Source organism: Phyllobates terribilis, unplaced genomic scaffold (genome assembly GCF_046119375.1).
Source record: "Phyllobates terribilis strain yellow unplaced genomic scaffold, ASM4611937v1 Scaffold_2__4_contigs__length_985480577, whole genome shotgun sequence".
In the NCBI taxonomy this organism is placed as follows: Eukaryota; Metazoa; Chordata; class Amphibia; order Anura; family Dendrobatidae; genus Phyllobates; species Phyllobates terribilis.
The window spans coordinates 96,367,774-96,394,739 of record NW_027362762.1 but is presented as its reverse complement, the minus strand read 5'-3'; the positions used below and the strand labels follow the sequence as shown (position 1 = coordinate 96,394,739).

Sequence of the window (26,966 nt, the reverse complement as noted above, 5' to 3'; positions counted from 1 at the left end):
ATGCTTATAAAGAAAAGAACACCTTACCAACAGTTAAGCATGGTGGTTGATCCATAATGCTGGTGGGTTGCTTTGCTGAGTCTGGTACTGGAGGCCTTGACTGTATCACAGGAATCATGAAATCAGAGATTTATCAAGAGATTTTAGAGCGAAATGTCCTACCCAGTGTAAGAAAACTCGGTTTGAGTCAAAGATCATGGGTCCTCCAGCAAGATATGACCCAAAGCACACATCCAAAAGTACACAGGAATGGTTGAAAAAGAAAAAAAATTGCCAGCAATGAATCCTGACCTCAATCCTATTGAAAACCTTTGGGGTGAGCTGAAATCTGCCATTGGGAAAATGAACCTTGCAAACATTCAAGAGCTTGAACAAACTGCAAAGGAAGAGTGGGAGAAAATTCCAGCTGAGAAGTGCAAGAAGCTTATAGATGGCTACAAGAAAGGTTTGGAGGCTGTCAGCAATGCCAAAGGGTGTACAGCCAAGTATTAATTAGGGGGGCAACCAAGTATTAATTAGGGGGGCCTTTACTGCTGCACATGTTGTTTATTTTGTTTCTTCTTTGAAACTGCAAAATGGAAGTTTAAAGGGAACCTGTCACGTCCTAGCTACTATGTTCACTGCTCCCATAGCGTTGTTAGTGATGCAATGTGCATAATCATTGCAAAAATAATGACGACCCTGCTGGTAAGAGCTTACAATCTACAATGAGGTGGGGGGTGACACAAAGTACAGGGGCTTATTTACAATGATGGTCCAGCCATCTAGAGAGGATGAGCGATAGATAAAGGCTGCATGAGCTCATCACCAGCCAGTATCTGTAGTGCTTTTGGGCTCGGTGAAGACTTATGTTTGGAGAAATAATAAATGGGCTATAAATATATATAAAAGGACTTTGATTTCGTCCTAAACAAATGTGTTTTTAGGGAGCACCTATAACTATTTATTGGGGTAGAGCATTCCAAAGAATAGGTGCAGCTCGGGAGAAGTCTTGGAACCGGGAGTTGCAGGTTCATGCAATAAAGTGCATATGGGGCTGACCTGACATTACAATAGATGACTGTATACGTTTGGTGCTGTGTCCATGTAACGGCGGGTCTTATGCCGTGTTCATGTACTGTAGGTGGGTCTGGTGCCGTGTTCATGTACTGTAGGTGGGTCTGATATTGTACACCGGTAGCAATCCAGAACTAGGTCAGATGATGGGCTACATGGCTACGTTAAAACTCAAAACTTGGAGTTTGTTGACTTTTGGTACAGTTTCTGCTCTAAAAACTCAGTGATTCACACAGTTTTTGGAGCAGAAACTCTCCATATCCTTCTCAATCTCAGAACGTCTCAAAACTTAGCTGTGATTAAGTCATAGACAGACGATGATTCCAGTGATGAATTCCTTTAAGTAACCCTTTACATTTTTTTTGCGGCCCTTGGGACTGGTGCAGTATGAGAATGTTGCACTTGGATCTCTGGCATCACTGTGAGAAAGACTCGTTACAGATACTGGTCCGGAGATGTATGAGATGTGGGGGTCCCGTCCATCACTCATCTATGGGAGCTCAGTCAGTACATGTAGATACACACGAACGTCACACTTGTCTCCTGGCGCTCGCATAACGCCAACATATTCCGCAACAGCGTACAGTACAGCCGGCGCGGCAACTGATTCTCCAGCATTTTGGCCTCATCCACACACAGAGGGGCAGGAAAATGTGCGGTTTACAGAAATGAAAAAGTCACCAATTTCCAAGCGCGGCTGCAGACACCGGGGAGCACAACTATTGAGGGTGTTCCTATACAGCTCTGCAGGCCATCGCACAGTGTGCACAGTCAGCTCGGCGGAGCATGGCAGTGTGCACAGTCAGCTCGGCAGAGTATTAGATCATGCATAGACAGCCCTGCAGGGCATCGCAGTGTACAGTGAGCCCTGCAGAGCATTGCACCGCGCCGTGTGTGTGTACAGAGCACTGCAGGGCATCGCACAGTATGTAGTCAGCGCTGCCCAGCACACAGCTCTCTCCGGATTGGCTGCCCAGCCCACCAATCAGCAGCAGACAGATCTCCTGTCCCACTTCCCACGGAAAACTTTGAATGACTCCTGGAGCCGCCGGTGTGAGCGGACGATACGTGCGGCCTCCGCTCCCCTCTGCCGGTCACCAGGAGGAGGATGGCGCCGCTGCTGCTCCTGCTGCTCTGTGCAGGGAGCCTCGGTGCTGCCGGGTGTACGGAGGCTGTGAGCCCGGAGAGGAGCCTGGTTTGGGGGCCGGGGCTGCAGGCCGCCATTACCCTGCCGGTCCGGCACTTCTACATCCAGGCTGTGAGCGGCTCCGGCCGGAACTTCACCTCCTCCCCAGGTAACCACGTGACCACGCTCCTAATAATCAGTGATCCCAGACAGACGGGAGCGAGGGCAGACAGCCCCGCCCTCTGACGTCACCGCCACAGGATTAACCCCTTTACTGCTGCACTCACCATCATCACAGACTTCTTATATGCTACATAAATACCTGATAAACCTGCGCCGGTGTGATCTGTGCAGTGTGATCTGTGCTGTGTGATCTGTGCTGTGTGATCTGTGCTGTGTGATCTGTGCTGTGTGATCTGTGCTGTGTGATCTGTGCTGTGTGAGCCTGTGCTGTGTGATCTGTGCTGTGTGATCTGTGCTGTGTGAGCCTGTGCTGTGTGATCTGTGATCTGTGCTGTGTGAGCCTGTGCTGTGTGATCTGTGCTGTGTGATCTGTGCTGTGTGATCTGTGCTGTGTGAGCCTGTGCTGTGTGATCTGTGATCTGTGCTGTGTGAGCCTGTGCTGTGTGATCTGTGCTGTGTGAGCCTGTGCTGTGTGATCTGTGCTGTGTGAGCCTGTGCTGTGTGAGCCTGTGCTGTGTGAGCCTGTGCTGTGTGAGCCTGTGCTGTGTGAGCCTGTGCTGTGTGATCTGTGCAGTGTGAGCCTGTGCTGTGTGAGCCTGTGCCTGATACTGCATTTTGGCAGCACGGTGGCTCAGTGGTTAGCACTGTTGTTTTGCAGCACTGGGGTCCTGGGTTTAAATCCCACCAAAGACAGCATCTGCAAAGAGTTTGTATGTTCTCCCCTTGTTTGTGTGGGTTTCCTCCGGGTTCTCCGGTTTTCTCCTACACTCCAAAGACATACTGATAGGGAATGTAGATTGTGAGCCCCAATGGGGACAGTGATGATAATGTATGTAAAGTGCTGTGGAATTAATGACACTATATGTGAGTAAAATAAATAGATTATGACTGTTTACAAACAGTCATCGGTGCACTGTTGTGGGGGGTCCTTTTTTTTGGGGGGGGGGGTTTAAGGGTTTTAATGGATTTTCTTTTTCAACAGAAAAAAAAACATTTTCTTTTCAGTTATTCCTTGAAACAAAAAAAAAAACAAGGAAATTCTATGAAAATGCCATGGGGGGATTTATCAATTTATTAAGAAGCGTTGCTCCCTGAATGTGTTGTCCAGGACATATATATGGATGAGCTATTGTAAAAATAGTTTTAGGCTGTGTGCCCACGTAGCGTTTTTCAAGCGTTTTTGATGCGGAATTTCCGCAGCGGAAACGCTTGTAAAACGCTTGGTAATACGTGCCCCATGGTCCCCAATGGGATTCCGCAAGTTCTATGCACATGCTGCGGATTTTTCCGCAGCGTTTATGCCGCGTTCAAAAATCCGCAGCATGTCATTTAATTTTGCGTTTCCGCAAGCGGAATTGCCTTTGTCCAATGCATAAAAAACGCAAGGCAATTCCGCATGTGGAAAACGCGTGATAAACGCGAGAAAAATGCGCGATAAACGCGTGCGGAATTCCGCATGCGTTTTTCCGGGAGAGGACTTGCAGAAATGAAGCAGAAATTTTCTGCTTCATAAATGCAACGTGGGCACATAGCCTGAGTGTTGGATGAGTGGGGTGCGTGTAAATGTTGGAGGCACCTCATCTATAAATCTCTGTGAGATACGGAGTCCTGACGGGCAGCAGTGGCGGCTCAGGCCTGGCACACAGTGAGGGAGGCAGAGATGGCAGCGCTGGCACCTCTGCACGGTATGTGATCAGTACGCTGGGTGTGCCGTGCAGACACCCTGTGGCCACATACCGCTCACACTGCAGGGAGGTTTATGATGCTTTGCTTGTTATTTCTGCCCTTTATTGCAATGTTCATGTGTCACTTTCTGTCAGCAGTAAAACAGCAACAAGGGAGCATGAAGCACGAGACCTGACATTGTTATGGGGACACTATGGCTGATACCCATAGTCCAGGCACTTGTCACTGCTGTGGAGGAAACTGTCACTGTGAGGGTTCGTTCTCACTAACGGAGAAATCGGACAAGCGCAATAAAATGAAAAAATCGTATCGCACTCGGACCAGTGTTATTCAGTGAGGCCGCGCTGATCTGCGTATTTTTTCTCAGCTCTAATCGGCATGCTGAGATTTCACTCCGTAATCGGTACAGTGTGAGAAAATAATCAGATGCCGTACGGACCATCAGAGTGACATCCGATTTTTACAGATACATTACAATTCTGTAGCATAGGAAACTAAATGATTAATAGCTGCTGATACTGTTATTAGGGCACTGGATGTCACTGTTATGGGGGACATTGGCTGATACTGTTATTAGGGCACTGGATGTCATAGTTATGGAGGACAGTGTCTGATACTGTTATTAGGGCACTGGATGTCATAGTTATGGAGGACAGTGTCTGATACTGTTATTAGGGCACTGGATGTTATAGTTATGGAGGACAGTGTCTGATACTGTTATTAGGGCACTATATGTCACTGTTATGGAGGACAGTGTCTGATACTATTATTAGGGCACTGGATGTCATAGTTATGGAGGACAGTGTCTGATACTGTTATTAGGGCACTATATGTCACTGTTATGGAGGACAGTGTCTGATACTATTATTAGGGCACTGGATGTCATAGTTATGGAGGACAGTGCCTGATATTGTTATTAGGGCACTGGATGTCATTGTTATGGAGGACAGCGGCCGATACTGTTATTAGGGCACTGGATGTCATAGTTATGGAGGACAGTGTCTGATACTGTTATTAGGGCACTGGATGTCACTGTTATGGAGGACAGTGTCTGATACTATTATTAGGGCACTGGATGTCATAGTTATGGAGGACAGTGCCTGATATTGTTATTAGGGCACTGGATGTCATTGTTATGGAGGACAGCGGCCGATACTGTTATTAGGGCACTGGATGTCATAGTTATGGAGGACAGTGTCTGATACTGTTATTAGGGCACTGGATGTCACTGTTATGGAGGACAGTGTCTGATACTATTATTAGGGCACTGGATGTCATAGTTATGGAGGACAGTGCCTGATATTGTTATTAGGGCACTGGATGTCATTGTTATGGAGGACAGTGTCTGATACTGTTATTAGGGCACTGGATGGCATAGTTATGGAGGACAGTGTCTGATACTGTTATTAGGGCACTGGATGTCATTGTTATGGAGGACAGGGTCTGATACTGTTATTAGGGCACTGGATGTCATAGTTATGGAGTACAGTGTCTGATATTGTTATTAGGGCACTGGATGGCATAGTTATGGAGGACAGTGCCTGATATTGTTATTAGGGCACTGGATGTCATTGTTATGGAGGACAGTGTCTGATACTGTTATTAGGGCACTGGATGGCATAGTTATGGAGGACAGTGTCTGATACTGTTATTAGGGCACTGGATGTCATTGTTATGGAGGACAGGGTCTGATACTGTTATTAGGGCACTGGATGTCATAGTTATGGAGTACAGTGTCTGATATTGTTATTAGGGCACTGGATGTCATAGTTATGGAGGACAGTGCCTGATATTGTTATTAGGGCACTGGATGTCATTGTTATGGAGGACAGTGTCTGATACTGTTATTAGGGCACTGGATGGCATAGTTATGGAGGACAGTGTCTGATACTGTTATTAGGGCACTGGATGTCATTGTTATGGAGGACAGGGTCTGATACTGTTATTAGGGCACTGGATGTCATAGTTATGGAGTACAGTGTCTGATATTGTTATTAGGGCACTGGATGGCATAGTTATGGAGGACAGTGTCTGATACTGTTATTAGGGCACTGGATGGCATAGTTATGGAGGACGGTGTCTGATACTGTTATTAGGGCACTGGATGTCATTGTTATGGAGGACGGTGTCTGATACTGTTATTAGGGCACTGGATGTCACTGTTATGGAGGACAGTGTCTGATACTATTATTAGGGCACTGGATGTCATAGTTATGGAGGACAGTGCCTGATATTGTTATTAGGGCACTGGATGTCATTGTTATGGAGGACAGTGTCTGATACGGTTATTAGGGCACTGGATGGCATAGTTATGGAGGACAGTGTCTGATACTGTTATTAGGGCACTGGATGTCATTGTTATGGAGGACAGGGTCTGATACTGTTATTAGGGCACTGGATGTCATAGTTATGGAGTACAGTGTCTGATATTGTTATTAGGGCACTGGATGGCATAGTTATGGAGGACAGTGTCTGATACTGTTATTAGGGCACTGGATGGCATAGTTATGGAGGACGGTGTCTGATACTGTTATTAGGGCACTGGATGTCATTGTTATGGAGGACGGTGTCTGATACTGTTATTAGGGCACTGGGTGTCACTGTTATGGGGGACGGTGGCTGATACTGTTATTAGGGCACTGGATGTCACTGTTATGGAGGACAGTGTCTTATACTGTTATTAGGGCACTGGATGTCATTGTTATGGAGGACAGTGTCTGATACTGTTATTAGGGCACTGGCTGCCAGTGTTATGGAGGACAGCGGCTGATACTGTTATTAGGGCATCGGATGTCACTGTTATGGGGGACAGCGTCTGATACTGTTATTAGGGCACTGGATGTCATTGTTATGGAGGACGGTGTCTGATACTGTTATTAGGGCACTGGATGTCATTGTTATGGGGGATGGTGTCTGACACTTATTAGGGCACTGGATGTCATTGTTATGGGGGACGGTGTCTGATACTGTTATTAGGGCACTGGATGTCATTGTTATGGAGGACGGTGTCTGATACTGTTATTAGGGCACTGGATGGCATACTTATGGAGGACGGTGTCTGATACTGTTATTAGGGCACTGGATGTCATTGTTATGGGGGATGGTGTCTGACACTTATTAGGGCACTGGATGTCATTGTTATGGGGGACGGTGTCTGATACTGTTATTAGGGCACTGGATGGCATTGTTATGGGGGACAGTGGCTGATACTGTTATTAGGGCACTGGGTGTCACTGTTATGGAGGACAGTGTCTGATACTGTTATTAGGGCACTGGATGTCATTGTTATGGAGGACAGTGTCTGATACTGTTATTAGGGCACTGGATGTCATTGTTATGGAGGACTGTGTCTGATACTGTTTTTAGGGCACTGGATGTCATTGTTATGGAGGACAGTGTCTGATACTGTTGTGGCGCCCCTGAGGGTTGGACCACCACAGGGATGCTGCACTTCTTTAATGGAGTGTAGTGTTCCTCCTCTGAGGTAAGAACAGTGTGATAGTCGTGACTCAACCTTTGCATCCAACACCACATTTCTCCACCAGAGGGAGCTAGTATGCACTAGGTGCTGCTCCCCTGGTTACAGGGAGACTGGGGAACCAAGAGTTAGGGGAACCAGTTAGTGAGTGAGGGTGGAGGACTTACAAGTTAGTTACACTTTAAATTTCATATTTAATAAAAAGCCATCTTTGGTCTTGGTTCTTTGACTGCCTTCAGTGGTCTTTCGGCAGTCCAGCTGTGCTGTCATATACTGTGTGAAATGTGACCTCCCTCCCGGAGCGCAGATCCTGTGTGGGCCTGCACCGGCAAGGGACACAGCCTCGTACCTTAGCCTGGGACGAGGGGCAGGTTGCAGACGAGGAATGTCTCAACCCGGCCAATGACCAAGACCAAGGAGGCCCGGAGCTCAAGAGTGTGGCTCCACAGCAAATGGATCCCAGGCAGGATGCAGATGGAGCGGAGTACGCCACCTGTCCTCGCCATGCTGATATATTCAGAGGGAGTCCGGCTGCAAGAGGGGTACCGACACCCGACCTTGCTACTCCACGTCCTGGTCGGGAAAGCCCGGTAGGCCCTGAGGATCCCACCGGGTATCGGGCGGAGCGGAGCTGCCACCAGTACCCTTGTTCTGAGAGGAGCTCAGAGGGAGACCCGGCCTATTTGCACACACACGGACAGGAAAGGATTCGGTCTGTAGTTCAGGAACACTCTGGTGTAGGGTCCCGACTGAATGCTGGACTTACTCGGAGTTTGTCGGACCCCCGTCCCTGGTGACCGCAGGACTCCGCGTGGAGCAGGGAGTCGCCTTCCTTCTGCCATCTCTAAAGTGAGTAAAGCCTTGGAAGTTCACCCCTATGGCCTCCGGACTGTTTATTCTGCGCTACACCGCAAGACGCGGTGCCCGTCTCCCTCTACTACTACCCCCTCCATCCTGTCCCTCTGCCCTGAGGCCTTGCTCCTCCTGTGGGGAGTAGTAAGAACTTTGGCCGCCATAACATCAGGCCTCAGCGGACTGCAGCGACGCTGGTGGCCCTTCACCAGGCACCACAGGTGGCGTAGTCGTTAAATCAGCCACTCAACCCGGACAAGCCCACACCATCTCCTTTTTAATGTGACGGCCCTGAGCACGGGTCTGGTCCGGGCCACGGCTGCACCCCATCTCTCCATCACAGGATCCGACTCTGAGTCCCCCATCACCCAGGGTAAACTAAAGGGCTTTTTCGAGCATGAGGCGTCACACTGTCATTAGGGCACTGAATGTCACTGTTATGGAGGACAGTGTCTGATACTGTTATTAGGGCACTGGATGCCAGTGTTATGGAGGACAGCGGCCGATACTGTTATTAGGGCACTGGATATCACTGTAATGGAGGACAGTGTCTAACACTATTATTAGGGCACTGGATGTCATTGTTATGGGGGACAGTGGCTGATACTGTCATTAGGTGGACGATGTGTCTGTACCGTTACATCCACACACCACGGTAATGGAAAGACAGGATGACGCAACAGAAAGAACACAAACCATTTTTGTTGTTGCGATTTTAGCACAGTTTTGGTTTTGAACAGAATGGAAACTGCAGTAAAAACTGGAACCTGTATACAGCCGTACTGTGAGTGATACTGTAAAGGGGTCACCGTAATAAGGACACTGGAGGACACAATCAATATGGGAAAGACCATTGCACTTAGTGAGGGAAAATGACATCTATTGATCTGTCAGCACGTCGTATTCAGGGGTAGGATGGCCAATGTTTCGCCGTGTCCAGACCTTGATCACGGGTTTGGATCAAAATAGACACAGAACAATTGTAGGTATATATACACTAGAATACATTCATAAGAAAAGTGATATTACGTCTCCTTGATCCTATTCTATACAATTAAGTGGTGCAAATGAATGTATAAAATGACCCTTAATGCATATCTCCATACATTAAGTCTATAGAAGCGTAAAACGTGGAGGTATCACATCACAAGAGGGGGATGGGTATTTAAATAGGGTAGATGAGTGAAGCCTCAAACCAAAATACAGACCGTAGTAAGCAGACTAATGTATGATCAAGGTCCGAGTGGCTTGAAACATTTACCAATTTGTAAAGTGTGGAACCCCTGAAGAAGACATGGTCATACATCAATAAATATAACTTTCTTCACTGAAACTATGGAGTGCCGTTGTCTTTCCTTTGTCATTATTGGGATATCCCTCCTACCACTGTTCATATACAACACTGACCATTACCGTCAGATTCTTCTTAATGCTGTTATATAATTTGTTTTCCAGGCAGTAAACCCTTTAAGGTTGTTATTAAAGCTCTGTCTCCAAAAGAATATATCCGCATTCATGTACCGGATCCCTTGGACAGGAACGATGGCTCCTTCCTGATGAGATATCGCATGTATGGAAGTGTTAATGAAGGGCTGGTCATTGAAGTGCGCCATGAGGACAAGCATGTCGCCCAGTCTCCATATCTACTAAAAGGTAATTGTAAAGAGAGTGGTGGAACCACTGCACTGTGGTGCAAGGGGAGCCTGGGGGGGCATGACTTACAGGGGCGTGTTACAGCAAGACTGGGAACGGCTGGTATACAGGTGGGCACAGGCAGGTACAGCTGGAAGGCACAAGCGAGGACAGGCAGGAACGAGTCAAGAACAAGTAGGTACGGGCAGGTACAGGCAAACAGGGGACCTGACAACTAGCAAGGATGCTGGAAGCAGACTAATAACTTTGCTCAGGCACCTCCCACCATGGGGAGGTGCCTTAAATAATAAGTGTCTCCCAGCCATTGGCTGGGGACACTTTAGGACGGCGCACACTGGCCCTTTAAGAGGATGGGAGTGTGCCCTAAGCACAGTGCCTGGGGATCTGCGAGCAGTGCGCAGACCAAGGGCGGCAGGAGGAGGTGGGGCGGGACGGATGCCGCGGCGGTGAGTGAATCGCCGTCTCTGTCGGGGGAGGGATGAAGAGTGCAGAGACGTCAGTGCTACAGTAATGTAAATGTATCGCAGACGGGGGTAGTGTCGGGGCTCATAGACTACAGAATAGTAGATGAGTCAAGTAACCTGAACAACTTATAACAATCACGAACAGGGTGCGTAAATATACCCTTTTATTTTGGACTTACTGTGCATAACTAAGCAAGGCACCTAGACGTGGCCCACGGGATCACCATCAACCCCAACATAAGTAGGATATTTCCACCGAAAGTCCAACCCTGGCATTACTCACAGGTGCATCATTTTTAGAGTCACTTGTATTCGGTGAATATAGGACATAGAGTTCTTTCTCTGGTGTTTTGTACACATGCAATTTCTTGTGACCCCATAGGCAAATTCTTACAGTCACCGCGTCAAATATCACCTTACAATCTGCAACCCCGATTCCAAAAAAGTTGGGACTCTGTATAAAATATAAAGAAAACAAGAATGCAATGATTGTAAATCTCTTAGCGCCATATTTTATTCACAGTGGAACATAGGACACAGATCAGATGTTGAACATTCGACATGTTTCCATTTCATTTGAAAAAATTACTCATTTAAGAATTGATGGCAGCAACACATCTCAAAAAAAGTTGTACCTGGGCCGTGTCTACCATTGTGTAGCATCCACTCTTTATACAACAGTCTGTAAACGTCTGCGAAGTGAGAAGACAATTACTGGAGTTTTGGGAGAGGAACAATGTCCCATTCTTGTCTGATGTCGGATTCTCGCTGCTCCGCAGTTCAAATGTTTTCTCTTGGTGAAAGATCTGGACTGCAGGCTTCCGGATCATCACCAGAACTCTTCTTCTGAGAAGCCATGCTGCTGTGATGGATGCAGTATGTGGTTTACCATTGTCTTGCTGATATATGCAAGGTCTTCTCTGAAATAGACATTGTCTGGATGAAGCATGTGTTGTAAAACCTCTATACAAAGCTCAGCATTGATAGTGCCTTACAAGATGTGTCAGCTACCCCTGCCATAGGCATAAGTGCAGCCCCAACCATCAGAGGTGTAGGAAAAGTGTGCTGATAACAAGCTGGATGGTCCCTCTCCTCTTGAGTCTGCAGGACACGTGTCTGTGGTTTCCATACAGAATTTCACATTATGATTCATTTGACCACAGAACAGTGTTCCATATTGCTTCAGTCCATGTTAAATGAACTTTGCCCCAGAGAAGACGGCAGCTTTTCTGGATTGTGTTGATATATGACTTCTTTGCATGATAGAGCTTTCACTTACATTTGTGGATTACACAGCAAACCGTGTTCACAAACAATGATTTCTGGAAGTATTCCGGAGCCCATGCAGTAATTTGCACGACCGAATCATGCCTGTTTTTAATGTGGTGCTGCCCCAGGGCCCGTATATCACAAGCAGCCAACATTGACCCTCAGCCTTATCCCTTGTGCACATGGATAGCTCTAGATTCTCTGAATCTCTTGATATGTACTAAAGATGGTGGGATATTCAAAGTCTGCAATTTTACGTTGAGGAACATTTTTCAGAAATTTTTCCACAATTTTTAGACGTATTTTGTTTAGATTACTGAACTTCTGACCATCTTTGCTTCTGAGAGACTCTGCCTCTCTAACATCCTCTTTTTACACACAGTCATGTGACTTAGTTGAATATTGACCCTCCAGCTGTTTTTCATTATTATCACGCACTTTTCCAGAATTTTGTTAACCCTCTTTCAACTTTTTTGAGATTTGTTGCTGCCATCAATTTCAAAATGATTTAATTTTTTCTGAATGAAATAGAAAGATTTCGAATATTCAAATTCTTATCTTTGTTCTATGTTCTGTTGTGAATAAAATATGGGTGTAAGAGATTTCCAATCACTACATTCTCCTTTTCTTTGCATTTTACAGTGTCCAAACTTTTTTTGGGGGTTGGGCTTTGTTCAGATCATCATAGTGTGTAATGTCACCACGATGACAAGGCTTTAAAAAAACATATTTAGGAAATGTTCCTAGAACTTTAACTAAAAGTTCAAAAAGCCCTGCATTACCCCGGCCTATCCTCTGATTCCTATACACCACCCTGTAAGCACATTTTTCTCTTATAATGAGCATGAAATTACCGGCTTTCGAGAAACAACTTGAATGAAAACAGTAAATGTGAAAGATTGGATTAAGAGATAATGTGAAACTGCTCTGCTAATGATTTCACTGATCTCTCGAAACTTCCTATTATTAGAAGGTGCGGTGATACAGTACATTAACATTTCCCGCTGCCTAATGGATGGAGGCATGACGGCGGGCCTTGTCTTGGCTTGTCACAGATACAGCAGAGGATACATTTGATCTAATCTCCAGTTTATCTTCGTGTCTCCTTGTAAATCCTGAAATATGGTTTCCCACACACACCAGAAAATAAAGGATCACATCCACAATAAAAGAATGTGGGCTGAACCCACTGAATTTGCGGGAATGAACTGAATAATTTGAATGAGCCTTGCATAATGCATAATCTCCCCTGTGGAGGCGCTGTGGGGAAATTGAACACTTGCTGTAAGTTTTCTCTACAGATTCCAGCTCATTATTATCTGCTTATTCTCAAGGGACACATCTAGTACGTGGAGACTATGAAGGAACCCCTTTAGGCTTATTGAATTTCTATGTCACGTCTGCTTTGATAGCACCAGGAGCAATTACCCGGGGTGCCCTGGATCTTTTGGTCCCAGCAAACGACACCTTCAGTTACTTGTGCGCACATTCCCCTTGACCAGAAACTCATGTTTCCCCTGTTCCTACTTTTCACATTTAGGCATATACACAGAATGTGCCATAGATGCCTGATCCTGAAGGCTTCTCCATTTATTCTCCACCTGAATGCAGTATGGGTTTGTAGGACCCTTGTTCTGGAAACATATGCAAATCCCACCTCTGGGACCCACATCTATCCAGTTGGTATTGCATAAATGTCTAAGGTTGGAATACCCCTTTAAAGGGGTTTTCTCAGAACAGCTAAATGTCTGAATGATGTGTGTCCCATCTCTGGAACCTGCAAATATCTCCAAAAAAGGTGTTTCCTGACCGCACGTTCCAGCTTGCATCAACCCAAGTGGTGGTCAGATGCCGGCTGAAACCGAAGACCTTTGTTCTGGAGATAGATGCAAGTCTCAGAGGTGAGAAAACCCAATTAAGTGGTTTCTTCTATGTCTTTTCTAGGACCAGTTTATCACGAGTACTGTGACTGTTCAGAAGAAGACCCTGAAACTTGGCAGCAAACTCTTTCATGTCCAAGCAATGAAGCTCAGATCTCAAAAGACTTTTCCCCCTTCCCTTCGATAGACCTGGACAGAATGCTGGAGGAAGTGCCCAGGAGATTTGCTGAAAATCGTGGTGCCATAGTTCATTACACAGTCCTCAATAATCAGATCTATAGACGTTCCTTGGGCAAATACACAGACTTTAAAATGTTCTCTGATGAAATGTTGCAATCGCTGGCAAGAAAGGTAAGAAAATGCCTCCATTCATCTGGATCCAATGGTGAACAAGGCTCAGCATGCTGATATTTTCAGAACTTGGAGGTTTCAGTAATATGTCTCCTCGGGGCAAAGGTGTTTTATGATTATTCTGAAGTTAGTGAAAGTAATAAACTTCAAGCCTTTCTTTAGGTTCGCCTACCTGACTTGGAGTTTTATATCAATGTGGGTGATTGGCCGGTGGAAAATCGAAAGGCAAATGCCACCCCTGGTCCTCTGCCTATGATTTCTTGGTGTGGATCTTCTGATTCTAGAGACATTATTCTACCCACCTATGACATTACTCATTCTACACTTGAAGCTCTTCGTGGCGTCACCAATGACCTACTCTCAATCCAGGGCCACACAGGTAAGTAGCCATAGGTTCAGACCTCTGCATGAATTCATACTTTGCTTTTCAAGTATGGATGGCAGGAGGTAGACACCATGCTTGACATGTAATATCTGGACTTGTTGAGCCCTGTTTTACAGCTCATATATAGATATATTCTATGTAAGAAGCTGAGTGACTTTGTACCTAAAGTGGATCTGTCACCAGATTACACAATACTCACTGCATACGTTGTGACGCCTGATAAGGCTGGTGTATTCACATTGTAAATTAATGTCAGAATCTCTGTAAAATTATTTTTGAATTTTATAAATTTAATCTCCTCCCATCTATCTTGAGTGCTAGCTCCTCAATTCTCCTCTCTGCTGCTGAATCTCAGCCCACCCAGCCTGATTAATAGTTCCTCAGTGTCCCTCCACCTTGCTGCTGCTGAATCTCCACCCACTTGGCCTTATTGAAAACGTCTCAATGTGCCTCCTCCATGCTGCTGAATCTCACCCAGCTTGATTGATAGTTCCTCAGTGTCCCTCCCCCTTGCTGCTGCTGAATCGCCACCCACTTGTCTTATTGAAAACTCCTCAATGTGCTTCCTCCTTGCTGCTGAATCTCACCTAGCCTGATTGAAAGCTGCTCAGTGTCCCTCCTCCCTGTGAGATCTCACACCGCTCAGTACCATCTGTTGTCAGTCAATCAGACTGGGTGGGTGGGCACTGAAGACACTTGGACTCGTGAGCTTTCAGCTGGAATCATAATTTTTTTATTTTAATACTAGGATGATTCAACCATTCTGCAATAGATTTTCAAAGTAAGGCTATCATCATCATCATCATCAGGACTATTTATTAATGTTTGCAGTTCGTATTGTGAAGTCTGGCGACAAACCTTCTTTAATTTGTATTGCTATGCACTACCATCCTGTATTTTACTCCAGAGCTGCATTCACAGTTCTGCTAGTCATCATTGAAAGCTGTTAACGAGCGTAACAACTGTTAACAACTTAGTAGATGGCTGTACACTGCCTGTTGCAAAGAGGACACTTACCAGAATGTTAAGCACCGGACACTAAGCCAGCAAGGAATACTGGGAGATTTAAGCTGTAAAACCTGCAAAATTGTTAATGCAATTGTCATTAAATTTCAGGATCAATAAAAAAATATGTAACGCAATCTTTAGAAATTTTTGATGTAACCTCTGATTGGCGCTGCAGGGAAACTGAACACTCACTTGGAGGTTTGTCCCCAGATCACAGCTGATCACTGGGGTCTGAGCAGAAAGACCCTTTGGGATCAATGTCAGGGACCCTATTAAGAAGTAGGATGATCCAAAGCAGAGAACCCCTGAGCAGCGTTATCATTAATGTTTACATTAAAAACTAAATTTTTGTTCTCTTTCAGGTCCTTCATGGGACAATAAAAGTGAACAGGCCTTTTTCAGGGGGCGAGACAGCCGAGAGGAGCGTCTGGAGTTGGTGCAGATGTCTAAAAAGAATCCTGAGTTGCTAGATGCAGGTATCACTGGTTACTTTTTCTTCCGTGAAATGGAGAAACAGCTGGGAAAAGCTCCACTCATTGGATTCTTCGATTTCTTTAAGGTAAATTGTTAATTTTCCAAGTGACGTTCCACATCTAGAGTTAACAGAATTTATTAAATCTAGTTTAATAATTTTTTTTTTCTTAAAATAGATCTGTCAGCGGAATTGACAATACAAACTGCACACATTATTACAGTTATATGAAAAAGTTTGGGCACCCCTATTAATCTTAAGCTTAATGTTTTTTAAAAATTGGTGTTTTTGCAACAGCTATTTCAGTTTGATATATGTAATAACTGTTGGACACAGTAATGTTTCTGCCTTGAAATGAGGTTTATTGTACTAACAGAAAATGTGCAATCTGCATTCAAACAAAATTTGACAGGTGCATAAGTATGGGCACCCTTATCATTTTCTTGTTTTAAATACTCCTACCTACTTTTTACTGACGTACTAAAGCACTTTTTTTGGTTTTGTAACCTCATTGAGCTTTGAACTTCATAGCCAGGTGTATGCAATCATGAGAAAAGCTACTTAAAGTGGCCACTTGCAAGTTGTTCTCCTGTTTGAATCTCCTCTGAAGAGTGGCATCATGGGGTCCTCAAAACAACTGTCAAATGATCTGAAAACAAAGATTATTCAACATAGTTGTTCAGGGGAAGGATACAAAAAGCTGTCTCAGAGATTTAACCTGTCAGTTTCCACTGTGAGGAACATAGTAAGGAAATGGAAGAACACAGGGACAGTTCTTGTTAAGGCCAGAAGTGGCAGGCCAAGAAAAACATCAGAAAGGCAGAGAAGAAGAATGGTGAGATCAGTCAAGGACAATCCTCAGACCACCTCCAGAGAACTGCAGCATCAACTTGCTGCAGATGGTGTCACTGTGCATCGGTCAACTATACAACGCACTTTGCACAAGGAGAAGCTGTATGGGAGAGTGATGCGAAAGAAGCCGTTTCTGCAAGCACGCCACAAACAGAGTCGGCTGAGGTTTGCAAAAGCACATTTGGAGAAGCCAATTTCTTTTTGGAAGAAGGTCCTGTGGACTGATGAAACCAAGATTGAGTTGTTTGGTCATACAAAAAGGCGTTGTGCATGGCGGCAAAAAATCACAGCATTCCAAGAAAAACACTTGCTACCCACTGTAAAATTTGGTGGAGGTTCCATCATGCTTTGGGGCTGTGTGGCCAATGCCAGCATCGGGAATCTTGTTAAAGTTGAGGGACACATGGATTCCACTCAGTATCAGCAGATTCTTGACAATAATGTTCAAGAATCAGTGATAAAGTTGAAGTTACGCAGGGGATGGATCTTTCAGCAAGACAATGATCCAAAACACCGCTCCAAATCTACTCAGGCATTCACGCAGAGGAACAATTACAATGTTCTGGAATGGCCATCCCAGTCCCCAGACCTGAATATCATTGAACATCTGTGGGATCATTTGAAGAGGGCTGTCCATGCTCGGCGACCATCAAACTTAACTGAACTGGAATTGTTTTGTAAAGAGGAATGGTCAAAAATACCTTCATCCAGGATCCAGGAAATCATTAAAAGCTACAGGAAGCGACTAGAGGCTGTTATTTTTGCAAAAGGAGGATCTACTAAATATTAATGTCACTTTTCTGGTGGGGTGCCCATACTTATGCACCTGTCAAATTTTGTTTGAATGCAGATTGCACATTTTCTGTTAGTACAATAAACCTCATTTCAAGGCAGAAACATTACTGTGTCCAACAGTTATTACATATATCAAACTGAAATAGCTGTTGCAAAAACACCAATTTTTAAAAAACATTAAGCTTAAGATTAATAGGGGTGCCCAAACTTTTTCATATAACTGTAAATGGCTATCTTAGACCTGATGGAGCTGGTGTACTTACTTTGTAAATTCATGTCAGAATGGCTGTAAAACCTAGGAGTACAGCTACAGAGTGAGAGATCTCATGAGTCCAAATGTAATCAGTCACCAACCACCCAGCCTGATGGGTGCAGTTTTTTTGTGAGCAGTATGATATATAAGCAGGGAGGAGGGACACTGAGGAGCTGTCAATCAGGCTAGGTGAAATTGCTTTTAAACTTTTTTTTAAAAATAATTATTCAGCCATTGTGACATGAATTCTTATAGTAAGCATACTAGCCTCATCAGGTCTAAGAGATCTATTTCAGAACCTATGTATTTTTGTGTTGTGAAATATGGTGACCGATGCGAGAATTTAGGTTCCAAAGTTCTGTGTAGATACATTGGTAGTGTACAAGTGTGACTACAGCTCCATTCACTTCTTTGGAAGCGGTACAGCGAGTTTGATGGTCACACTCTGGATCTTTCCTGAACATAGCTGATACATGTTTCCGATGAGTTAGCCCCTTTTAACCCTAGACATTTTTATAAATTTTCTGCTTTTAAAAACTTTGTTAATTTTTAGATCCATAGAGACAGATTTATTACTAGAGTCCATCCATTAATACAGATTAGAATAAAAGTAGATTCGCCAAATTTATCAATGTAATAAATGGGTCTCCTGTTTAGATACTTTTAACAAGCATTATACCGCCAATTGGTTGGCTTACTTTAAGGGTATGTTAACAAGTGATGCATTTGCAGAAGATATTTTTCTGCAACTACCCCAATTCATCTGAGATGAATGAACTGATTTTTCAGTAGGGGGCCGACAGATGGCCGTATTTCTCGTGCATTGCAATACTCGGGCTGAACATCGGCTCTCCTGAACTGAGCATGACAGCTGCATCTAAATACATCACGCTCAGGTCAGGAGAGGTGCCTGGCCAGTCCATGCACTGTGATGCAACGCTATCCTCTCACAAGAAATACAACCGTCTGTCCGCAAAAATTTCTGCATCAAAATCTACTGTCATGATGGTGTTGAGACTATGGGCGCTAACCAGGTCCTTAGAACTAGGAGCGCCCTAGTCTATCCCTGTCCCCCAGATTACTCCTGAAGGTGGAGATGCTGGGTTCACATGCCTTGCTATGCTCCTATATCAACTCTGATCTGTCTCCTCCCCCACCCGGGGTAGTGGAAAGCTGAAGGGTATAGCAACACACTAACCAGACAAACAAGGGAAAATGGACAGGGAAAAATGAAAATACCAACCATACAAAATACACCCACCAGACAACAGAGTGGAACACAGGGAGTAAAAGGAAGGAGAAACCAAATAGGAGAAGATGAGGATGTGCACACAAACACAACGCCAAGCAACAATCTCCTGAATAAATCTCCAGTCACCAACTTCAACAACAACACCTCCAACTCCAGAACCCGGCAATAAGAACTAACACTGGCAATTTCTACCCCACGCAGGGTAGTGGAAAGCTGAAATGTATAGGAACACACTAACCAGACAAACAAGGGAAGACGGACAGGGATAAATGAAAATATCAACCATGCAAAATACACACCCCAAACAGAGTGGAACACAGGGAGTAAAAGGAAGGAGAAACCAAATAGGAGAGGATGAGGATGTGCACACACAGACAAAACACCAAGCAACAATCTCCTGAATAAATCTCCAAACGCCAACTTCAACAACAACTACACCTCCAACTCAAGAACCAAGCAATAAGAACTAACACTGGCAATTCCTAAGTGCCATAGGCAAGCTTATATAGCAGAGGGGAGAGGCCAACTCTGAACAGCTGAGACCATCTAAGCAGGAAAGCTCCAAGAGCTACAACTGAGCAGATTAAGCCTTGCACTGCTAGCAAGGAAAAAACCTGCACTGTTTAATAAGATGGTGAAGTGCTTCTAACAAGTGCAGGAGTTCGTGAAACCAGACTCCACGGTATCCCCGTGACATGTACAGTGTGTGAATTCACCCTAAGCTATTTTTTATTTGTGCCATAACTTTGCAGTATTTTGGATCACCTCAAACTTCGCTCATCCCTTTAAACTACATTTCTTGTGCAAAGAGCGGAAAGAAAAAAAAAGCCTGTGTACGACAGAAGCCTGACTCATTCTGAATACAATTAAATCAATGACCGATAATTAATAGATCTTTAATACAATTAATCACATAGAGGAAGCCTAAAATACATTAAAATAATATATATTTATAAACACTAATATTCTTGAAAGTATTAACACTTTGCAGCATTTTATGCCAGTGTATAGGATTCAGACAATTCGTCAATATTTGTTAAAAGTTTATACTTAGTAGATTATTGCGAATATTTTGTTTTATTTTTACTTATTTGTTTGTTTCAGCTTGTCCTCCCTAAAGTTAGAAAAGTTTATGGGCTGTGTCTGGTAGAGCAGCCAAGTGAATAAGGCTGTGGAGTAAAGCCAAGCACAGCCCATGGTGAAAAGAGGCCTCTTGTTAAGAGAAAGTTAAAACTAAAAAAAAATGTTTGATATTTTCTATTTTATCCCCTTTTATTAAGAGTTTTGATCGCAACATAGTTTTTACTTTTCATAGTACAAATACCAGGTGAACGTGGACGGGACCGTGGCTGCGTACAGGTTTCCGTATCTCATGTTGGGGGACAGTCTGGTCCTGAAGCAGGATTCCCAATATTACGAGCATTTCTACAGTAACCTAAAACCAGGGAAACATTTTGTCCCCATAAAACGCCACTTGGGGGATTTGTTAGACAAGATAAAGTGGGCGAAGGTAAGGTGTAGTTGTGCGTAACACTTGGAAAAGTTTTATTCTTTACTTTTTTGTCCTGTTTTTAGCAGCTGCTTATTTCATGTGTCTATTCAAGACTTTTATTTGCCTCTGTAATATCACAATATATCACTTGCCATTAGTTCACAACCCCTGACTACTAGTAGAAACCAGATCAAAGCTTTCTATTGGAGGGCATATACAGTGACATGTAAAAGTTTGGGCACCTCTGGTCAAAATTACTGTGATGGTGAACAGTTAAGGAAGTTGAAGCTGAAATGATCTCTAAAATGCCTAAAGTTAAAGATGACACATTTCCTTTGTATTTTAGGCAAAAAATAATATATATATATTGTCAATTATTACATTTTAAAAATTACAAAAAGGAAAATGGGCCGATGCAAAAGTTTGGGCACCCTGGGAGATGTGTGTACTCAGATAACTTTGACCAAGGTTTCAGACCTTAATTAGCCTGTTAGGGTTATGAGTTGTTCACTGTCATCGTTAGGAAAGGCCAGGTGATGCAAGTTTCCCAACTTTATAAAAACCCAGCCTCCTCTTACCGTGTGCCAAAAAAACAGCAGCCATGGGTTCTTCTAAGCAGCTGCCAGCATTCTGAAAATGGGGGAGGTCCACAAAGCAGGAAAAGGCTATAAGATGATTGCAAAGCGTATTCAATTTGCCCTTTCCTCAGTTCGAAATGTAATTAATAAAAGGTAGTTAACAGGAGCAGTGAAGGTCAAGATAAGGTCTGGAAGACCAAGCAAAATTTCAGAGAGAGCTGCTCGTAGGATTGTTAGCGAGGCAAATCAGAACCCCTGCTTGACTGCAAAAGACCTTCAGAAATATTTAGCAGACTCTGGAGTTGTGGTACATTGTTCTACTGTACAGACACCTGCACAAATATGGCCTTCATGGAAAAGTCATCAGAAGAAAACCTCTCCTGTTTCCTCATCATAAAATTCAGCATCAGCAGTATGCAAAAGATCATCTAAACAAGCCTGATGCACTTTGGAAACAAGTCCTGTGGACCGATGAGGTTGAAATAGAACTCTTTGGCCACAATGATCAAAGGTATGTGTGGAGAAAAAAGGGCCCAGAATTTCAGAAAAACAACATCTCACCAACCATTAAGCATGGGGGTGGATCAATCATGCTTTGGGGTTGTGTTGCAGCCAACGGCACGGGGAACATTTCATGGGTAGAGGGAAGAATAGATTCAATGACATTTCAACAAACTCTTAAATGCAAACATAACACCATCTGTAAAAAAGCTGAAGTTGAAAGGAGGATGGCTTCTACAAATTGATAATGATCCTAAACACACGTCAAAATCCACAATAGACTACCTCAAAGGACGCAAGCTGAAGGTTTTACAATGGCCCTCACAGTCCCCTGATCTGAACATCATTGAAAATCTGTGGCTTGACCTCAAAATAGCAGTGCATGAAAGACGATCCAGGAATCTCACAGAACTGGAAGAATTTTCCAAGGAAGAATGAATGAAAATCACCTAAACAAGAATTGAAAGACTCTTGTCTGGCTACAAAAAGCGTTTACAAGCTGTGATACTTTCAAATGGGGGTGCTACTAGGCACTAAACATGCAGGATGCCCAAACTTTTCCATTGGCCCATTTTCCTTTTTGTAATTTTTAAAATGTAAAAGATGAAAATATATATACTTTTTTGTATAAAATACAAAGGAAATGTGTCATCTTTAACTTTAGGCCTTTTAGAGATAATTTCATCTTCAACATGCTTAACTGTTCACAATAAGTTATTTTGACCAGGGGTGCCCAAACTTTTACATGCCACTGTGCATTCAGGACCAGGCTCAGACTGGCCCACAGGAGAACAGTAGAATCCTCCGGTAGGCCGCCCCAGTGATTGTGTGCTCAATTTGATTCAAAGTTTCCAGAAAAAGTATCATCTAATCATTCAGTTAAAAAGCTAGCCAAGTTAATATTACATAGAAGCAAAAGTAAATTTTTGTACTAGGGTCAGGTGATTTTTGCATATAGCTGAACAGTGGGCCCCAAGAATCAATGTTACTGGTTAGCCTTTGCCAATCCAGTCCAACCCTGTGAATCAGGACCATGTTTTTCCTATAGGATGCCTGGTATGATAGGTAGTGCTGGTAAAGTGAAGCTACTTTTGTCAGACTCATGGCCAACAATGCTTCTGACGCGCCCCCTGGGACATATTCCTTTTTGAGGGGAATACCCGGCACCGGATCAGATGGGGGGTTGTAGTCTCCGAGCGGCTGTGACCCGGCCCCGTGCCCAGGGCGTCAAGCTCAGTGTTATGTGGCAGTCCTACGGATGTTATTAAGAGTTCTTTTGTGTCGACTACGCCACCCGTTGTGATGCGGTCACTGTGGCCGCCGCTGCAGCAGGGTCCGCTGAGGCTGATGATGCAGGTGCAGCTTGTGATGATAACCCCCAACGGGAGGGGTATAGCCTCAGGGGGGACAGGTGCAGAGGATGGGGGTTGTGGTGGTGCAGTGCAGACGGCAGTGAAGACAGAGTCGGGTTATGCAGTTAAGGGTGTTTACTTACTGCAGATGTTGTACTGGTCACTCCAGCTCCGAGTGACCACCCGAGCCGTGCTGCGTCCACCAGGTCCTGGATCCAGCCAACCCCCAAACAAGTCCGGAGCGTGGCCCTGAGCTCTCCTTCTGTCCCGTTCTCTGGCCGTCCCCACCAGTGATCCACCTAGGTCCAGCTCCCTCGGGCCTTCTGTTGGGACACCCTTGGCCTTGGGTTCCCTGACCCTTCATGTGGTGTGCCTTCGGGGTGGATGTAGTGGGTGACCGTGGCAAACGCTGCCCACGGTCTCCGGTCTCTGGCTGGGGAATGTTTTTACCCCCACCAGCTTGGGTTCCGGTACCCTGATGCCGACTCTTCACCCGGGGTTTTAATTTGGGATCTTAGAGTCCTGTTCTTCTGTGCCTCTGGGTCTCTCTCTCTCCTCTCTCACTCTGGGTCTTTCCTTCTCCTCTGCTCCTGACTTGTTCTCTGCATCTGACCCTGTTCTTAGTTGGTGCCCACCTTATATACACCCTCTATGTGTGAGCTCAGGTGACCAGCACCCAATGAGCTCCTAACTTTACCCAGGCTGCTCCCCCTATCTGCCCCTACACTACTTGGGATGTACCACCCCCCTCCCACTCCAGCCAGGAACAGACTCGGTCGTACCTGCACATTTCTAAGTGGGAGTACCGTCGGTCTGCTCCTCGGAAATGGGATGTGTGTAGTGCATGCAGCCTACCGAGCTCAGATCCACACTCCATCCTTACCCGGGAGTGGAATATCACACCTCTGGATTGAGGTGCAATACCCCTGTAGCAGCCGAACCCTCAGGGTGCTACACTTCAAATGTAGAATAGCCAAAAATAAGCTTTTGAACAGTTGTCACTTTCCATCTCCCACTGCTATTGCGGCTCATTCACAGGTGGGGGCGACAAAGAGCAGAGCACTCCCCCAAAACTTCCCACAAGTAAAGGGAATCTAACATCTATCCTTAGATACAATGAGAGCAGCATTTGGCCACCAGCTATGCCACCTAAGCACCCCATGAACATGCACGCTCATTGCAAAAGAGAAATTCGACATGCCCAACCCTTTTTTTTTCCACTACATATGCTGTTGCATCCATTATGTGGAATCGGTGGGTTTGGCATAATATGTAGGCCCCCTTTAAATGGAGTCTGCCAGCACAAAGTGACTGTTCAAACCAAGCACAGGCTTTCGCTGCACCCTTGGTGTGGCCTAGTAGTTCAGTATGCTTTCCCACCTAATTGTTTTCCATCTATCTTTGGAAGATGCAGAACGGTTTGGCCACACCAAGGGTTTAGCGAGCACTTGTGCTTGGTTTGAACAGTCATTTTGTCCTGATTGATTTCAGTTTTCAGCCTGTAAAATTTGGCCTACAACTATAAATCATTTACTGATTTTGATTTTGATATGATTTTTTTTTTAAATTTGCTAAAAACAAATTAATTTTCAAGGATAATGATGAAGAGATGAGGAAGATGGCCAAGGAAGGTCAGGCTCTCGCCAGGGACCTGCTGCAACCTCATAGACTATTCTGCTACTATTATAAAGTGTTACAGGTAAGAATCAGCATCATATACAATGTAGTCTATATATTTATAGGTAAAATCACCACTTGTTACCAGCACAGCAAATAATAAATGCAAATATATGTGGAAGGGGATTGTCTTGTCATATTTTTTTTAAAATTACAAATAGTCTCATAATGATATACAGTATAAAAAACAAACAAACATGTACTTAAAGGGGTATTCCCATCTCCAAGATCCTATCCCAATATGTAGTAGGTGTAATAATAATAATATTAACAAATACCGCCAATTAGAAATGTAGTATAGTTCTTCTGATTCACTATGTCGCTTACCCCATGTGCAGGGCATTGCAGTAGCTTAGGTGTCCATGGTAACAACCGTTCATATAGTGACAGTTAGCTGTTAGTGGTCATAACCATGGATACCTAAGCTACTGCAATGCACATGAGGTAAGCAACATAGCTAATCCGAAGAACTATACTACATTTCTAATTGGAGGCATTTCCTAATATTATTATTATTATTACACCTAATACATATTGGGAGAGGATATTGGAGATGGGAATACCCCTTTAAGTACATGTTTGTATTTGCTAGTATGAATATTATTACACCTACTACATATTGGGATTTATGCCGCAGATTTGTATTGCGGTATGACATTTAATAAAATGCACTTTGCTTGCATTGTAAAATGCAGCAGATTTTCCCTAACGAATATGCAGCGCCGAATTCTATATGTTTTGTGCCATCGGACATAAATCTAAAGTTCATTGCAAATAATATGAGTAATACTGTGGATTTTAATTGGATTTTTGCACTGGTTGGAGAATGAGAAACAAGGTTTTCCAATCATTGAAAGGATGTAGCATATCTTTCTTCTTGACCCTCAATTCTCGGGATCGTTGAGGGGGAGGGGGGGGGATTTGCAAAAGGTTTTGGGGTATTTGCATTCTTTTTATTTATTTTTTTGCTGATTTGATGTCTTTTTTGTTGCTGTTGTCTTTTTTTTTAATCTCATCGTCTAGCTTATGTACTGACTGTAGATCTCATTTTCTTTAGACCTATGCCAAGCGCCAAATAGGCCGCCCCGAAATCCGTAATGAGATGGAACACGTTCCTCAGCCGGACGATAACTCCACCACCTGTAATTGTCACAGAAGGAAAACTGAGAATAAAGATGAGTTCTAGTCTATGGGGGGCATAGCCGCATCGCACTGAATGATGGCCAGTGACGGGCATTATGGGCTCCTGGAGAACGGCTGCCTTCAGCCGAGCACAATTGTTCCTTTCTTATCTGAGGTCCTATACCCGCTGATGTGTCTGTGATATTCCAGCAATGGGGCTCCAGTGCCCTGCAGAAGCCTGACCCAGCACACACAGCAGGTGTATACAGGTACATACGTAGCTGCTCCTGCCATGTGTGATGGGACTGCGGACTACGTTTTTTACAGCCGATCGTCATCTTGCCACATCACGACGCACTCCGTTTATAAAAGGGAAGGAAAAATGCATCACAAAGTAATCATGAAGATATAGTGACTTTGTGTATGTCAGTCAATGCTGCAAATGTACAAATTTATATTTACAGTTTTGTAATGAATTTTTAATAAAATATGATTTTATATGTTCTTTATTTCATCGTTATCACTCAGTTGTTTCACCGGATGGATTTTCTGCACTCCGTGACATTATCCCTGCAGAAAGTTAGCAACTTTATCCAAGTATGTCCGTTCTTCTTCCAGTTTCCGTACAGAAAACGCCGCAGATTCCATTAAACTTTTAGCAACTTTTTTTCTATATTTTTTTTTACGACATTTTATTTTCTTAAGGTCCAACTAGTCATAGGCGTTCTAGTAAATCCGTACTCCGCTGGAGCTATGCGCTCCTGTCTACCAAGCTGTCCACTTTCCAGAGGTCTTGTGCTTCCAGTGGGGTCTCAGAACCGAGACCCCCACCAATTAAAGTGCTTCGAAATATAAAAAACTATTAATCGTTTAGTTGATCTTTAAACGGCACAGGGGCTAATCCTTATGTAAAACTCAAGCATAAGTAATCCATCCATTTTCTTTTCTGGGGGGTTTACATGTGAGAAAAAAAAATGAAGAGCTTTTCATCAATGTGCTGGGTCCGTTCTTTATCTGTCTATTTTATTCATGGATCTATTGATTTGAATGGGCGAGAATCATCCGTGACTCTAATAAAATACAATGTCTCTTTTTGTCTTAAAAAAAAAACACAGACATGTGAACAGCCCCATAAACTATAATGGGCACATGTTTTATAAGTGAAAAACTTGGACAGAACATGTACATGAAAAACCAACGTCTTAATGAGGCCTCGGTCTAGGATTTCT

The 26,966-nt window shown here is 44.1% G+C and overlaps 1 protein-coding gene and 1 long non-coding RNA gene across 3 annotated transcripts in view; one reads left to right on the top strand and one right to left on the bottom strand.

The window, feature by feature from the left end:
* LOC141194814 (uncharacterized) overlaps positions 1–2,902 on the bottom strand; it is a 54,944-nt gene extending 52,042 nt beyond the window's left edge. The window contains exon 1 of one of the 2 annotated variants that reach the window (XR_012267437.1): positions 28–2,902. This is a non-coding gene — a long non-coding RNA (uncharacterized lncRNA). The remainder of the gene's footprint in view (positions 1–27) is intronic. The other variant, XR_012267443.1, reaches the window with a different exon arrangement.
* POGLUT3 (protein O-glucosyltransferase 3) lies at positions 2,029–26,246 on the top strand. Its single transcript, XM_073662434.1, has 8 exons — positions 2,029–2,351; positions 9,837–10,034; positions 13,712–13,998; positions 14,161–14,377; positions 15,754–15,950; positions 20,331–20,525; positions 24,533–24,637; positions 25,673–26,246. The coding sequence occupies exons 1-8, from the start codon at positions 2,165–2,167 to the stop codon at positions 25,799–25,801; spliced, it is 1,515 nt and encodes a 504-aa protein (XP_073518535.1). The 5' UTR covers positions 2,029–2,164; the 3' UTR covers positions 25,802–26,246.
* Positions 26,247–26,966: the final 720 nt, after the last annotated feature.

Excerpts from the sequence above, each read along its gene's own strand:
- POGLUT3 (XM_073662434.1), top strand. The coding sequence starts at position 2,165 with ATGGCGCCGCTGCTGCTCCTGCTGCTCTGTGCAGGGAGCCTCGGTGCT. Across the intron at positions 13,999-14,160 it reads TGCAATCGCTGGCAAGAAAG|GTTCGCCTACCTGACTTGGA; the intron begins GTAAGAAAATGC and ends GCCTTTCTTTAG. Across the intron at positions 14,378-15,753 it reads CTCAATCCAGGGCCACACAG|GTCCTTCATGGGACAATAAA; the intron begins GTAAGTAGCCAT and ends GTTCTCTTTCAG.